The sequence below is a fragment of the Phasianus colchicus genome, chromosome 16, assembly GCF_987193195.1.
Source record: "Phasianus colchicus chromosome 16, bPhaCol1.hap1.1, whole genome shotgun sequence".
Classification (NCBI taxonomy): Eukaryota; Metazoa; Chordata; class Aves; order Galliformes; family Phasianidae; genus Phasianus; species Phasianus colchicus.
This window is the reverse complement of record NC_143451.1, coordinates 9,049,062-9,066,180: the sequence shown is the minus strand read 5'-3', so window position 1 is coordinate 9,066,180 and position 17,119 is coordinate 9,049,062. Positions and strand designations below refer to the sequence as shown.

Sequence of the window (17,119 nt, the reverse complement as noted above, 5' to 3'; positions counted from 1 at the left end):
GCCTGCTTCGCCGAGCCCGGCGCTGCGCGGGGAGGGCTCCGCGCTCCGAGGCGGAGGGCCCGGCCGAGCGCCAGGCCTGGTACGCGCGGCCTCCTGCTCCGCCGGCGGGGCTGGAAGTGCGGGCCGCGCTCCGCTTCTCTCCCGGCGGTGGGGAGGAGGCCCGGCTGCGCGCAGGCCGGCTGGAGGCGCGGGATGCCGGGCTGGCGGTGTTGGCGCCCCGCTCGCGTTGGACCCGCGCTGCCCGCGGACGCCGCCTGACGTAGCGCTGAGTGTCGCCGCGTCCCGTTCCCGGCGCTCGCAGGCTGGGTCCTGCTGTACAGCCCGGCTTCGGACATCTAAAAGTTCTGTTCCCGTTCTTTTCCTGCAGTCCAGATCAGTTTAAAGTACTCAGGACTGAAAGACGCACCTTGTAACTCTGTGCCGTTACGTCCTCCGTGCTATCTGAGCGGCTGAGAGCTTAGCGATGCCCTTTATTCTCTCCAGCCCTTTCCCTGCCCGATGCCTTCAGTCCCCTGTACCTGCTAGACGTGCTGCACCCTTCTTGAGACCTCTGGGAAATGTGAGGTTCTGTGAAGTCCCCGAGTACTCCTTCCAATGCAAGTACTCTGTAACCTTAGAGATGTAATGCATTTGTTCAACTGGCCGATGGATATATAAACTGAGATGGGAAGGAGTGCTGTCTTACATCCTTTGACAAATAATACAGTAATGCCCGGTCTGGTGTGATCGTGATATGCAATGAAAAGACTCAAACTCTCTAAATAGCTTTTGTGCTCGAGGTGCCCATGAAGGACTGTCCTACTTGCTTTGATTCTGTGATTCTGTCAACCTGATCCAGCTGTAGATGTCCCTGTTCATTGGGGGAGAGTTGGACAAGATGACCTGTTAGGATCTCTTTCAACTCAATTCTATGATTCTACTCCTAAATAACCTTCAAAGAGACATTTCAATTGTCTCAATGCAAACCTAACACTCCCTAAAATAAGTTTGCTGAAGTCCCTCTCACGGCCCCTGCTAACCTTCTTAAACTACTTTCAATCCTCTAGCTTTCTGTATAGAGTGCCCACGTTCTGGGGATTATTGTGATTAAGTGCTTGCTTAAGCTAGGAGTGCTTTTTAGCTAAAATAGCCTTTATTGTTGTGTGACAGCAAGCCATATGAATGCTTATTCAGGTACCTTGATGGATTTATAATCTCTGTGTAGTGGTTACTTAGGGCAAAATTCTGAATGCTGTGTTTTTTAAAATTTATTTATCTGATTTTTAGCTCAATTACATGATGTAGAATAATGTGCCAGACATTCTGCTGTATTTTATTTGTAACACATCTGTCATCAGAAATGAAATCTCTCATTCAGAAGTATTCATTCAGCTGTTAAATGGTTAATTACACATAGGAGCTAAAACAGTGTGCAGGTACATTTGTAAAATATTTACGGGCTAAATGCACTGAATTGTCCAGTGCCCTGTTAGTACTGTAAAGATGTGCCTCCGATAAGATAAACTTGTAACACAGTTTAATTTTTTTAGGTATCTAAAGGAATTTAGGACAGAGCAGTGCCCTCTATTTTTGCAGCACAAGTGTACCCAGCACAGACCATTTACCTGTTTTCATTGGCATTTCCTAAATCAGCGTCGTCGTAGACCTATACGAAGGCGTGATGGAACTTTTAACTACAGTCCCGATGTTTATTGTACAAAATATGATGAGACTACAGGAATCTGCCCAGATGGAGATGAGTAAGTGATTTCTTTCAGTCCCTGGGTGTTTATAGTATTAATGGCTTTACGGAAAGATGTTAACTTTTTCTTAGTGAAAATGATTGATAGGATCCTGCAGTTTGATTGAGATAACTTTTTGTGAGTGATTTGTGAGTTTTTGGCATGCACGCTTTTATGTAAGCTCGTGTCCTTTAGGCTGTCATGGAGTTAGAGCTATCTTATTGTTCTGTAACCATTTTGAAAGCAGAATGTAAGAAGTTTAGTTTCTCCTGGTAGTGTTCCTGTTGTCCCAACACATTTTTTGGCAGTTGTGTTTTTCTCCTGACAGTTTTGAAATTGTATGTGCAAACTGCATTGTGTAAGGGCTGACGGGCTGTAAAGGAGAAGGACTGTTTTGTGATGGCTTTGCAGAGAGGGAAGAAGGAAGTTTTTCACACAGAGGATGGTGACACACTGGAACAGGTTGCTCAAGGAGGTTGTGGATGCCCCATCCCTGGAGGCATTCAAGGCCAGGCTGGATGTGGCTCTGGGCAGCCTGGTCTGGTAGTTGGTGACCCTGCACATAGCAGGGGGGTTGAAACTCAGTGATCATTGTGGTCCTTTTCAATCCAGGCCATTCAGTGATTCTGTGAAGGCGTTCATATTTACCTGAGCAGACCATTAGGGTTTGCTTTTCCATGGACACATGTCTCTTCTGGGTAAAGGCCACAGGAGTCATGGGGAGGGAGTGAAGCTTTGTGGAGATAAGACTGAGCAAATACTACGGTATGGCTGGCAGGCATGTATAGAAGAGCTTGGTATATTGTGGTTGTATAACATAGAAGAATAAGCTTCATCTGCAGTGATGGAAGCAAGGAAAGACTTCTGACAGGAAAAAAAAAAAAAACCGAAAAAAAAGAAAAACAGACAGGAAATATGTTGTTATGCTGCTCACGTGTTTTAAAATGTGAAGATGGTTATTTTGGTTATTGCAGTGTTTAGCAGCTCTCATCACAGATCAGATATTTTTTGTGTTCTAATCTGTAGTCACAGAAGAAAAAAAGGTGGAATTTTCCCCCAGGAATTACAAAGTAAAAAACAGGTGACAAGTGAAGGTAAACAGCAAAGAAGTAGTAGGCAGCATGGCAATATTTAGAACTGTGCCCAAGCGAAATAAAAAGCAAAAAATATCTTTGGGGATGATTTAAAAGAGAACAGTTAGGTACCTCTTCAGGTGTTTGTAAAGCATCCGTGAACATGAGCAGTTCTTGTTCGAATATCAACAAGAGGATAATGGATGCTCATGTCATTTTGTTGATTGGGGACAAAAATTTTCTTTAGCAAATGATAGATAGTGGTGGTACTAAAGGAAGAAAAAGAAAGCAGTCTTTCAAAAGAATGTTAGCTGAGCAAGATTGCACTGGTAGAAGCAAATAAGGGGATGCTTCAAGAGCTGAGAAGTGAGATGAAAGCTCATGCAATCTTTTGCTGTAGTTGTAGATGGCATAAATATTGAGTCTTAGGCCAAAGAAAACATAAGACTCTTGAGAGACAGCTCATATTTCTTTATCAGCTTGTTTTTGGAATCTGTTTTGCCTTTACGTGGGAAAAATTGTGACCTGAGTATTTCTCCCTCTCACTGTGCATGCAAGGAGCTGTGTTTTGTTTGACAAAATATCTGAATTCCGTAATTCTCTCTTTTTAAGTAGTCATTTGAATGTAATTGGAGGCTTTAACATTTTATGAGACATTTTCTGATTGGTAATTTCTCTAGGAAAAAGCCCAGATATCTAAGCAAAAATACTTGCCATCCACTAAGGGGGCGTTGACACAGAGATGAGCAGTGAGTTGGGAACCTGTACACTTTGGGCTGGGAGACATTTAATTCTTGTTTTCATCAGGAACCAGCAAAATTAAACAGATGAAAACGGAGGAGTGAGCAATAAGCATAAGATTGAGACAATATTCTCACCTATGTGGTGTGCATATGTTGTAATTTGTAATGAACAATCTGCTAGTATGTTTTCCCACTTAATTCCTGCACAAATTCTGCTAGTGGTGGCACAGCTAGCAGTAGTCAACATAAGATTGCAATTTCATTTGTTTCAGGTTCAGTGCAAGACTTCTGCCAGCCCTAACGGGTTTCTCATTTTTCTGTATCAGTAGCAATTCTAGCAGAACAGGAAGGTTGCACAGTGCTGATCATACATCACAAAGCATTTCTTAAGAAGTTCAGCTGAGTCACCAAAATGCCTCCAACAAAAATTGCATCCCGTCTGTCTTTTCACACAGAACCAGGAAGTGTGAATGAACTACTTCCAGATCTTGATTGCTGGTTGTGTTTTGTCTTTTGAAAGAATGAGATGTAGCACTGAATTTGGTATACTCACTAATTAATTCTGTTGGGATTTAAAGAGGTGTAAGTAAACTCACTGGCTGCAACCCATTTGTAACAGCAGCAGGACCAGTGCATTGAGAAGATGTCACAAAAAGAGGAATGCTCTCCTGTCTCTAAAGACCTAGGCTCACAGAAAAACTGCACAAAGGAGGGATCTCCAGCTAGAGATCCTTCTTTGGGGGCAGTCAGCCCTTAAGTGAGGCCTAAGGTCTTCCACTTGCACAGGTTGAATTGCTTCCACCTGTGCTCCCAGGGCTGACTGGGTCTCTTCTTCCAGATGCTCAATCCGTGGTTCAGGCTGTGACTTAGAAGTTCCCATACACCATTTATCTTGATTGAGTGTTTTAAAATTTCTAAAAGAAAGAAATTTACATCTTAGAAATTGTAAGAAGCATCAATTCTTGGAAATCAGTTCAAGCTACAGGTATCTTAGCAGTATAGGAAAAATTTAGCATTTTGATTTTAATATGTAAGTAGCTTGTAAGTTTTTGCAAGTAAATTGCTTAATCTGTTTTCTAAATAATCTTCTTAGAACATGGTAAGCAAAGCTTAGGCCAACATCAGATCTTATGAATGCTAAACTCTGCTTAGTACTTCATCATTCTCCCTCTGTCTACAAGAACATATTTCTGTGGGGTTTTCCATTTGTTGTTCTGTACCACACCCCAGGTTCTTTGATGCAGTTTCTTTTTACTTTAGGATGGGAGAAAGTAATTTTAGGAGAGAAGTATTTTTTCAAACCTAACATGACCAAAATTAATTACAGTGAAGTAAACTTGGGGAGAACAGACACATCTGCATATGCATTTTTTTCCCATTTGTTTACAGCTGATAGAATTATAATCCATATGTGATGTTAATGACTTAGAGTACAGACCAGGCCTCACAGAGTTGTGTCTTGAAAATGGTTAGTATACCTACAAAGATTTATTGCTGATACAGGAATTTTTCTCTTACTTTTTGTAGAGAAGTCAATTTAAGTTTGCTTTCAGGCTGTTCAAGAGGTTCTGTGCCTATAAGGATCAGGCAGAACAAAACATCATGATATCTCAAATACCCCTTGATTGTAGATAACTGTAGCATTTAAAAAAAAAAAAAACAGTAAACAATTTTCTTGCAGTGAGGAAATGCCTTAAGCTTGTATCAGTGTGGACAATGGACATTTCTCAGTTCAGGTGTTGCTTTCTTACATGGGTGTTTGCTGTATTTATTAAGAATATCTTTGTAAGCTAGCCTAGTATAGACTCTTGTAATTTTAGTAGAGACTATGAAGTAGATTAACACTTTTTATTTTTAAGCTGATCTGTCAGATTTGTTTGTGAATCCTGCAAAGTTGTTTGTTACGAGTTAATGAGAGAGAGCAGAATTCAGAGTTGAATGTTTAAAAATAAAGCAAAGTTTAAACTTTCCTTTTTCTATGATATAGTTGCCCTTACCTACATCGAACAACAGGAGATACAGAAAGAAAATACCATCTCAGATATTACAAGACTGGAACATGCATTCATGAAACAGATGCCCGGGGTCACTGCGTGAAGAATGGGATTCACTGTGCCTTTGCTCATGGGCCACATGACCTTAGACCTCCAGTATATGACATCAGGTAGTCTGTATTTCAAATTCTGCAACCTGTTAAGCAGGAAATGCCATGTCTGTTACAACTACACACCAGAAAATGTAGCGTGCTTCGCATGAAAAACATGATTTCATCTGTAACTACAGAACATAAGAATGCATTTTACTGTGCATCAAGATAGCACATGTAAGCATGCTAGGAAATACACTAACATTTCGTAACTTGCTGTTTGAAGAGTCGTATATGTAATTCTTAGGACTAATGAAAGACCAGTTATTCTATCCTTTGTATGCCTTGTAAATTTGTATGTGATTTTTACATTTATAAATTTATGCCATTTTTCGGGTTCTGAAACTTATTTTTGACATTTTGCTTTCTGCCATTGTTTGTTTGTTTTTTTTTTTCATGTATATAATAGCAGTATTATTTTCTACCTCTCTAACGTATGAGCAAATTACTGTCAAAAGAAGGTACTTGGTGAGTCATGGTAGTGGCACAAATGAGTTTTGATTGTGGCCTAAACAGGACGATAAGCATGTTCTGGCTGCATACAGAGCTGAAGATGCTCATAATAGGAGTCTATATTTTAACAGCTTGAACCTAAATTAAGCTTTGTTGTTTGTGAGAAATGGTCATGTGCCATTGCATCTCCTGATTTCAAATATCTAGCATTCATAAAGGAAGTCCAAACAATGTTTAGTGATAGTTTTGCTCTACTATGTCCAGCAATACTAGGGGGTTTTCATTGTAAGCAGAGTGAAAAAGTTGTAGTAGAATCATTAACGTAGGTATTAATTTTATTTCACCTAAGAGTCTTGTTCTTCTCACCTCCACCTTTAAGAAAAAGCATTCATTGGGAACAATATCTGTTTTCCTTTCTGCACATTCCTTGACTCTGTAAAAGATTTATTTTGATAGCTTAAAAGGTTCCTGTCTTGTCATTGAGTTAGTCATGTTTTCCCATCCTCTTAGAGATTTTTCTTTTTCTTGGGAGATACAACAGAGCAGGGAAGTTCTTGAAATGATATGTGAATTGTATAACTATTTCCATTGTCAGCTATTGAGTTCCTCTTCAGAGATTCTTGGAGTATTTTGGAATAGCAGATAAGCTCCTGGACTGTCTGTGCCTAGATAAAGCAGTAGGGGCTTTTGATTCTCATGAAGACTGACTATTGTAGAACCACCTCTGGTGACTGGTTCTTTATCTTGTATCAACATTGCTTCAAAGTCTGCCTAATACAGTTATGCTATATTATCTCTATCTTTTTTTTTTTTTTAAATCCACGTAACTAATTTGTCATTGCTGAAACTGCAGTATGATTTTGTAAAACAGGTGTCATAAAATTGTCTTGGGTTTTTGATAGAGGCTTCTTAGCACTAATACAACAAGTTTTAGTTAGGTAGTGATCATTCTGATTGTTCACCAAGCTTGCATTGCTTACTTGAAAAAAAGTTATAAATATTTGCAGAAGAGATGCTCTACTCAATGATTATAATTTGCTATTAGATTTCACAGTTGTCCTGGTATGCTTCTCTTGCAAAATGGTACAGTGAGCTGAACGTACCTTCTGTAACTTCTGTTACTTCTACCGTGTTGTACGTGGCAGTAGAATATTAGCAATGAATAACATGTACAGAATGTCAGCATATCAGCACACTGAGATACACTGCTGGTGCAAACATTGGCTCTATACGTGACGCCAGCATTCCTTCACATGTTCTCTTTGATTAGTCTGACATAGTTATTCCTTATGACTGTCTGCTTGCTTTTTTATTCCAATTTAGATTTGTTAGAATCTAGATTCAATGATAATTTTTTGATAGAATAGGACAAGATATTTTGTAGGACAGATAGGGTTACTGTAGCTATTCAGTTTTGCAGTGTTATTTTCTTTCCCCATTCCAGAGAACTTCAGGCACAGGAAACTTTACAGAATGGGCAGCTAGGATGTGGTGAAGGCATTCCAGATCTGCAACCAGGGAATTTAGCAAGTCAAGCAATGATTGAGAAGATCCTTAGTGAAGATCCAAGATGGCAGGGTAATGTTACCCTGTCTCCTTTCTCCTTTCTTTGATGATGTTTGATCCAATTTGTTGATCCGTGGTCTAAACTTGGGAGATATTCAGTAATCTTTTTTGTAATAGAGTAAAAAAATGGTTTCTATAAGTAATATAGATATTTGTGAACAGTTTTGTGTAGTCTGTCACATTTATATTGAGATTGTAAATTGAAAATGTTTTGAAAACGTTTAATATGTCTCAGTTAATACAAGTACTGCTAATCTTTATCAATTGGGAAGCTATTCATACAAGTCAGTAGGAGCTCCATCTTGTGCTAAGTAGTAATAATGATCAGTGTCTTCGTTTTTTAAGTCATTAATTGAATAGTTAACAAACCTTTGTTCTTTGCTGAGATTGACTAACAGGAATGAAGTAAAATGTTAAATAGAAAATTGGAGAAGAATATTCAGATGTGAGTGCCTTGAAAGCATCACATGAGATTGCTTAAAACCAATTGTTTTGGTTTTCTTAAGACTTTCAAGTTTGGTTTTCACTTGCTTCTTACACTGCCAAAGATGTTAGTATCAGGTGCCTGTTATTAGAGCTCTGGTCCAAATGTTACTCTAGGAAAGATTGCAGGATACAATTACTTTCAAAATTTCCTGCATGGAGAGTAACATAGGAAGAGGTGACATGGAGATACTGTCTCTAAAGAATACAAGGAAGATAATTTAGTGATATTTGTCCCTGCTGTATATATATTTTTTATTCTGATAGAGGATGAATTCCAGTCATTTAAGTACTAAAATATATAGTCTGTTGTTGCCAGCTCTAGATGAAAAATACTGGAATATTTTTGTATAGGAAAGTAAAAAATAAAGAAAATACAGAAAAATTAACCAACTACAAGCATTTTTATTGGGTTCTTTGCATTGCTGCAGTGTTATGTTATATAATACTGTGTGACTTCTTTACATCCTACTAAATGTGGTGGGATTGCATATAATTGCTAGAGACTGAAAATAATCATCCAGCTGGTGATTTCAGCTTTGTTTTCCTCAGTTTTAAATTAAACTATTGAAGAGGGCTGAAGGAAATGTAGACTCTGTGTGACACTCTGATCAGTAAGCCTTGCTATTTTAGAGTACACCATTAGTGACTCTTTGAGAATGCTTTTTCAGCTTGTTTTCCACAAATTTTGTAGGAATTTTGTTGCATTTGTTTTTGTGAACGTCTCAGACTGAAAGGTTTGCTGAAGACAAAATACATGATAGTGATTGCTTCAGTTATACCTGAAACCATTTTCCTACCTTAGGAAGGAATTAGATTGGTTTGGTGTAATTCACTGTTCCATGCTGACAGTTAGCCAAATTTTACCTACTAATTTATTTGCTTGCTCCATTTTTTTCTGTCTTTTTCTGTTTCTAGACAGAACCTTCTTTTTCACATCCTAATTCCTCCTTACTGGCACCAGATGTAGATAAAGAGGCAGGAGTCTAGAAGAGGCTTAGAATTTGTCCACGAAGATTTTAGTAGCTAGCCAGTATGCCTTATCATGAAAGAAGTACTGGTGAAATAAGGAGTGTCAGCACTAAACTCAAGAAAAGATATAAAAGTATATCAAGTAGATATAAAACTTGAAATGGTTTCAGTGTTTGTCTTACTAAAATGAGTAGTATTGCTTAAGGTTTTCATTTTCAAAATGTTGAATAGATGTAATGAGAATTTCTGGACAGTTTCTCTACCAAGGTTGATAGTTCTGTATTTGTGTACTTTATTATATTCAATTTGCTATAGAATATAAATGTGATGAAGATTTCTTTGCATGAAAGTATCCAGGTTTATAAGGATGGATGAGTCTGTGACTCATAACATTATTTTTTTTACAAAACAGCATGATTCCTAAGCCAACTCAAGGCACTTGAAATACAAAATCTAGTTGCTTATTTCTCTGAATTTTTGACCTGTTTACAGACACAAATTTTGTACTAGCTGGCTACAAGACAGAGCAATGCACAAAGCCACCCAGGCTCTGCCGCCAGGGCTACGCGTGTCCTCACTATCACAACAGTCGCGATAGGAGACGGAATCCCAGAACATTCAAATACAGGTACATAAATATTTGGGATACACTTTTTGGTCAGTCGGGACAGCTGTTAATGGATTAGTTTGTTTGGGCTCTTATGCTATGGGTATTCCCAATGGAATAAAAACATCTCTTTCCCAGTGGCTTTACTGTTTGTTTATTTATTTATTGTGGAAAAAAAATCACCTGTTCAGAATGATCAGTCACTTCTGAAGAATAAAAACATGAAATGGTAATAAAAAATGTTCTGTTTTTTTTCCTGTGAAGAATGAAAATTATAATTTTTAGTGAAAATCAAGAATCACCACGTGATACCTTCTTTGTTGGGGAAAAAAACAATTATAATTTCTGGCTTTCTTCTGTTTTCACTCCTCAGATTTTCTTTTTCTGAGCAGTACTTTTAGGACCAAACTTTAATGCATCTCTTTGCTTAGTTTTAGAGAGAGTCTGTCATTCTGAAACATTGGTTTCTTCATTTATTTGGTGTTTCATCATGCTGTGCTATAGGCTTTAGAATTGATGGGTTTTACTTGACAGTCTCAGGGCTGTCCATAAATGTCACCAGACAGAAGAAAGCTGGAATCCTTCTTGTTCCTCCTTCTGTCAGAGACAAAAGGCTAGTTTTCTCCTAGAATTTACAACTTTACAGGTCCCAGAAGCAAAGCTCCTCAGATTTAATGGGAAATTGTTTGAGACTTCTGCTAGGAATTAGATAGAAACATGCTCTGGGCATCATTTGTTTCTAGGTCTACTCCTTGCCCCAGTGTAAAACATGCAGATGAATGGGGTGAACCTTCAAGGTGTGAAAGTGGGGATAGCTGTCAATACTGTCATTCTCGTACAGAGCAGCAGTTTCATCCCGAGGTAAGAAATGAGCTTCTTCTTACTTTTAGTGATTTTAAATTTACTGTGTACTCAAGTATCTGTTAAAGGTGATACATGTGAACAATACGTAACATTTGGAGAGAAAAGTCATGCAACTCTTCCAGTAGTTGAATTATTGATTTAAGCAAAATTTGCTGAGAATATTTATTTTACTGCTGTGGTTTTCACTGCTAGGCATTTTTATTATACTACTTATAAAAAATGGATTAATATTCCTTGCAGCATTGGATGCTTTTTATCTAGCAACTGGATTGACTTTTCACATGACTTCTGAAAACTCTTTTTTTCATGTTGATTGCCTACATATAAGATTTGGGTATAAATTTTACCTAACTTTTTGTCTGATATGTTGGGACAAATTACAATTTTGAGCATTGCTCAAAGCTGTATTGCAAATAATTGCAAGAATATGAATGTGTCAGAGAAAGTGGAAAGATCAGTGACTCTTCCTGCTGGCTGAAGGAAGACATTCCAGAAAAAGAATGTGAACTTACATTCCTCTATAGGTACACTCATTGTAACACTCATTTGCTGGATATTTGAGTGTAAAAATAAAGTGCTGGGGAAGAGAGCAGTGCCATGTTTTCTGCTGAGATTTAAATGTATTGCAGCACTAGGAAAGTATTAAATTTTCCAGTTAATGGAGGAAAAAAAACATGATACTGAAAAGACATGTTATGTAAGAAGCTACCTGTACAGTACTTGATATTTGTCTGGGATTTGGGACCTCTGAATGGGCATAAAGAATTCACAGCAGAAATTGGTTGCATTAGGAAGTTAAAAGCTTAGTAAGTTACAAACAAAGACCACTCAAGTAATTGCTGTTTTCTCTTCCAATTATGAAGATGATTGAAGTAATCTCAAGAGCATGCCACTCTGAAAGAAACTCCTAGAATACTGACTTCAAGGTTTTTTCAAACTCCTCCTTATCACGTCCCCTATCAGGTTGACCATCTGCATCTTTATATTAAGTAGGTGTTTACTATCTCCAATCCCGAGATGCAGCTCCAGAATTTCTCTGTCCTTATTGATTACTAGAGATGTTACTGTATGGATTTACTCCAGATTACCAAATTTCTTCCATGTTTTATTCCAGCCCTTTTCTGTAATAACAGTGTCTTCCTGCTTAGTATAACTATCATACTTTAGTTAATGACAAAGTTATTAATGAAAATACTAAAATAAGTCAGAGGGCTGAGGCTTGAGGTGTGATGCCAATTTTGTCTGCTGCCTTCCTTTTTATTACCATCCATTGTAATCTACCCATTTCTTTAACAGCAGATACGTTACATTGGTTATAGTCATAATCTTCATTATCTGAATTGATTATTATTTCCACATAATTTATTGATGTCTTATTAGAATGACCACTTTTTCATTTTAGAGAAGAATCTTTGATTTATCAAAGTTCTATAATGAGTCTACCACGATAGGCCTTTGCCAAAGGTACCTTTAATTTTATTCCATTTCTTTCAGTGCTTAATTAAGTTATGACAGAATAATTGGTGGACTCACAGTGGTCTCAATCAGCTGTTTTTTCTCTTCTCAAACTTAATGGGTGCTATAGCTAATATACCTCAGCCATATGTAGTGCTTTTGACATGACAGTTTTACTAAAAGTATGTGCCAAGTGCAGCTGTTTTATATGGCAATTCTTTAAAACCTCTCACTTAACAGTTGCCTAATTCATTTCCTGGCCCTGAACCAAAGGTAGTTTTAGTTTGCTCCCACATCAGCTGGATCACCGCAGTCTTTTGTCCATCTTTATTTCCATTAGCTGCACTGCCTTTGTTGAAGTGTTGGACATAATTCCTGCTGGTACACGAGACAGCTTCATGGTTATAGGGTTGTCATCTCACTTAGTTTTAGCTGTAGCATTTAATTTCTCAGAAACTAGCAACATGCTTCTGCTCAAAGGGGATTTTATTCAACATTGTACTCTGTAATCATTTCCCTTTGCTCCAGCTCTGGCTGTAGCTGTGTGGTTAGAATGGAAAATCCACACAGCTTTTGAGCCTCTGACTAGAGGATGTGAAGTGCTCGTTTTACTCTGTTTGCAATGAAATTTAGTCAGTTTGATGGTGGTTACCATTTGCCTTCATTTCTCATCCTACTGATTTGAAATCAAGGCCATTAATTCAGCCTTACTTTTCTGTGTCCTTTAAGTCCAATTCATAGTCACTTTATCCAGCTTTATCTTTTTATATTGGACTTTATGTCCTCACACTTCACCAGATTCAGATGAAGAACATTCTCATTGCCGTTTGGCTCAGTGACTGTTTTTTGAAGAAATCTCATGGTTATCATATTTAGGAATAGCTTTATTCCACCACTGCTAAATAGCAGTTCTTGTAACATTGGTACATGTGGATGATGTGGCCATCTCCAGAATCAGTGCCAGCTCTGGCCCCTAGAGCCTTCTGATTTTATCTATATTGTCACTTCTTATGATAGTAGTATTTATCAGTAGGCATTATGATAGTATGATATGATTATGATATGATGATATGATTATGATAGTAGTATTTATCAGTAGGCATTTCTCACTACCTGGGTATCTCATAGGACTAGGAATGATTTTGTGATTAGGACCACAAATCAAGACTCAATTTCTAGCTACTGCTTTTGTTGAAACCATCTGGTAGTACTACTTTTTCTTTCTGCATAATAAACATAAGATAACATAAAAGTTGGGATTTTATATTCAGCAATAATCAGAGAACAGGTAAGAGAAGGATCCAGCTTCATTTCCTAATTTGGGTATGGTGTCCACAAATTACTCCTTCATGTTCTGCAGTGCTTTGATATCTCCAGTGAAACTGGTAGGAAGATGAGTCCCACTGCTCTGTTTGTGAAGTGTGTTCTTCGGGTGAATGCTTCTCTGTACTACAGGTGTTTTGTCTCCTATTCAGTGGTTAAGGAAACATAAATTATTTCTGTATTTCTGTTGCCAAAGCTTGGGGAACCACTGCCATTTGCCACAGATCTGCAAATTCCTGGAATTAATTATCAGAAGAATCTGTGTGCTTTCAAATAGGTTAATGTCGTTCTGATATAAACATTGTTCTATGTCAGCTTTGTCTAAGCCATGTGAAATACAAAGACAGGAGATCCTGTTAGAGCCAGGAAACTGCACCTGGATTTTATGTGCAACTTACATCATGATTACTGCCCTGAACTGTCAGTGTTACTTCAGTTCTCACATGTCTCAGTCAGGTTAGAGAAAGATATTTGAATGTTAATGAGATTTGAATATGAGAGGTGTAGCAATGCAGGCAGTGTGTAGGAAAAAAAGCAGATTGTTTTGCTTTTTTTCTTAAGACATTCTAGTATATACATTATTTCTCCTGTAAAATTTCTTACAGTGGTGTAAATGACTTCGACTGTTGTTTCTATAACATGGAAAACAAAAGCAATTTAAGCAACACTTTCTAAAATACTATTAATATTTATTATTACACAAAATGAGGTTAGGATTCTCTTGTTTGAGGTTTAATTTTCTTACTGTTCTGCTTTTCTATTTGATTTTAAAAAGGCAAGAACTGAGTTTTCTGAGAAAACTATATTAAATGTATTGCTATTAAATATTAAGAACTTTTCATTTAAAGGTTTTAAAATTTTCTGTTTGATTGCTCAGTAGGAAATATGCTTCAGTTAATCACACTTCTGTTTTGTTTAGATATACAAATCTACAAAGTGCAATGATATGCGTCAGACAGGTTACTGCCCTCGTGGCCCATTTTGTGCATTTGCACATGGTGAAAGTAAGTAAGAGAATTATTGTTTTCTATCAGTGTTATTTCTAAGCACCTACAACAGAAGTGACTTAAAATCCTTAATTGCCTTTAAAGCAATTGATGTCACTTGTTTTTAGAAGTTCATTCCATATTTTCTAATATATTATGTTGTTAAGGGAAGTTGCTGAATGTACATCAAATTTGCAGCAGCAGGAGAACAGGAAGTTTTCTTTACAAATGCAGCTTCTCCCTACAACTCTTTGAGCTTGACTTGCCAAATTTATACCTGTTGGACTTTTGTAAATACACTAGTCGTCCTATTGAAACTACTATAGTAAATTTCAAAATAAATAAATTTCTGTGGAATCCTTCCCACCACTCATACATTTCTTAGCAGCTTCTACCATTCTCTGTTGAACTGGCTTGGGGAAGCATGCGTTTTCTATGACAGTCTTCCTGGTCTTCTCTCAGTGAGTTCTTCACAATCAGCTGACCTGTTGTTTGTTCTTTTTTTCCTTCCTGATTTCTTAAGACCATGATGAATTTTTACTATTCCTTCAAGACAGATTTTCAGGAGTTTCAGTGATGCCCACGAGTGGGGCCACCATGTGGGACTCCAACCACATCTATAGGTCCCTGTGGAAATACAGTTAAGCTGGGGAGAGGTGCTTTCAGTGTAGAGTTTGTAACTTCCATGGAGCTGGCCAGAAATTATGATGTTTGCTGTTAGAAGGAATTAGAATGGTTGTAGAAGCAAACATTTCAAAATTAATGTATTTCTCTCACTTACTGTTAATAGACAGAATAGCAAAAACTGCACTATTAGAAACAGTCCTCAGCTGCACTATGTCCAGTGATGAGAGGTATCTCTATTTCACACTCATCCTGTTTCTGGCTATAGCTTGCATAGCCCTGAACTCTAGCAGAGCTACTTACTGTTCCTAGGAAAGAAATGTTCACGTTTGATTTCTAAATAGTAGCTTACTGTTAGCCCTTCAGAAATGCATTAGTTGCACGAGGTGGAAAAAAAAATCTTGTAGGATTTGTAGGGTTTGAGAGATTTTTTTTTCTCAGTCCTGACTCCCTTACTTTGAAGGATTGTGTGCATGAATTATGAGGGGAGGAATATCATTAAATGCAATTGTTTACTAAAGTAAAAATTTTTTGTTAACTCGTTATTTGTATGTAAAAATTGAGGACTAAATCTCCTAAAGATGTTAAATTAAAATAATCGAATGTCTGAGATGTTTAATAGTTTAACAAAGTAGCCTTTGGGGAAATTGGGAAGTAATTGTTCAGTTATTTTGAGATGAATTTTCTGGTGTTAAAATTAACAAGTAATTGATTGTAATTTACATCTAAGTTAAGAATAAACTTTCTCAAAGGCTAATATTCCTTTTTAAGTTAAGCAGTGTAAGTAAAGGTTTCTCTTTACATTCTTTATTATTAAATAAAGTGGTTCTAGGCTGGGGAGAGGGGGGGAAAAAAACAAAAAAAAAAAACCAAAAAGCAAAACCAACCCAGTAATTATGATGTTGTTGTTACTTTTCAGTCAAACCAGGTGCTCACCTGTTCTCAACAGACAGCGTAGGAATCACAAATGAATGGAGCAGCAGTGTTAATGCCACAAACAGTGTTACAAGTAACAGTGGGCAGTCTGGAAACGTAAGTGTAAATCACTGTAGTAGCTAGCACTGATCATCACTCTGCCAATATATAATTATTTCTTAAGCATCTCTTTTTTATTTCTTTGTACTTCAACAAAAGAGAAAAAAAATCAAGGCTACAGTAAATGCCAGGTGGTAATATTTAACTGGATTTGAAAACCTAAATGGAATGTCTGCTCTGGAAACCAGACTTAATTATGTATTACCTGTATTTTCTACCCTTGTTTTTGTCTTAAGATCCAATTATTCTGATTGCTCCAGTGAGAAGTGTCATTGTTAATCAAATATACAACGAAAGGACGGCTTAACTCACCTGTCTTTTTTTTCTATAGGAAAAATTTCATTCTTGAAAGATCCCCTCTTTCCTGTCCTAATTTATTAATATAAGTGAAATGATGTCTTACCCAATCATGCTTTACTTAAAGCTTCTTACAGTGATGCAGTATGTGGAGTGTGTTTGTAGTAGAAAGGTTTTTGATTACAAGGGTAGTAAATGTATTCTGTAATAGGAAATTTTGTCAGTTAAGACTGGGGGACAGGAGTTAGAAAGGTGTATTGCAGAACTTTCTTTTATCTTTATTTTAGAATCAATTTGAAAACATATACTATATACATATATATACACACACACACATATATATATACACATTCTTTTGTCATCTGGTATTTTTTTTCAGCTTACACCAAAAATACACACAAATATGCTGAAGTTAGCACTGTATTAAGAAAAGAGTGAAATTAATTTATAATCTCAATGTATTGTCTTATGAAGGGAGAATGTTGTTGTAAACATAAGAAGTGTTACAGAATATATTAGACACTCTTTTCTGTCCCCTACAGATTTCCTGTTCTTCAAGTCCACCTGTAACATCAAGTTCTGGTAGCAGTAGTTCTTTGTCACCCCTTGGGCCTCTTTGTAGACAGAGATCATTAGCAAATGGTGTTTTGTGTTCTGAGTCTAGCACTTCAGGTGTTTCTTCACCAACATCCAGCTATCCTAAAGCACCAGGTTTTGAACGAGAAGATCAGGTATGTGAATAATATGCATCTAGAAGCATAAATACAATCT

General features: G+C 37.3%; 1 protein-coding gene across 6 annotated transcripts in view; it reads left to right on the top strand.

The window, feature by feature from the left end:
- The window catches only part of UNKL (unk like zinc finger), a 33,154-nt gene that overhangs the window by 688 nt on the left and 15,347 nt on the right, over nt 1–17,119 (top strand). For 4 of the 6 annotated variants that reach the window (XM_090151792.1, XM_031606958.2, XM_031606955.2 and 1 more), the window contains exons 2-9: nt 1,530–1,739; nt 5,525–5,701; nt 7,581–7,714; nt 9,650–9,785; nt 10,508–10,625; nt 14,326–14,410; nt 15,936–16,048; nt 16,891–17,079. In XM_090151792.1, the coding sequence (XP_090007918.1) occupies nt 1,530–1,739; nt 5,525–5,701; nt 7,581–7,714; nt 9,650–9,785; nt 10,508–10,625; nt 14,326–14,410; nt 15,936–16,048; nt 16,891–17,079 (1,162 nt within the window). Of the gene's footprint in view, nt 1–1,529; nt 1,740–5,524; nt 5,702–7,580; nt 7,715–9,649; nt 9,786–10,507; nt 10,626–14,325; nt 14,411–15,935; nt 16,049–16,890; nt 17,080–17,119 lie in introns of those variants that run through there. The other 2 variants (XM_090151793.1, XM_090151794.1) reach the window with 2 other exon arrangements.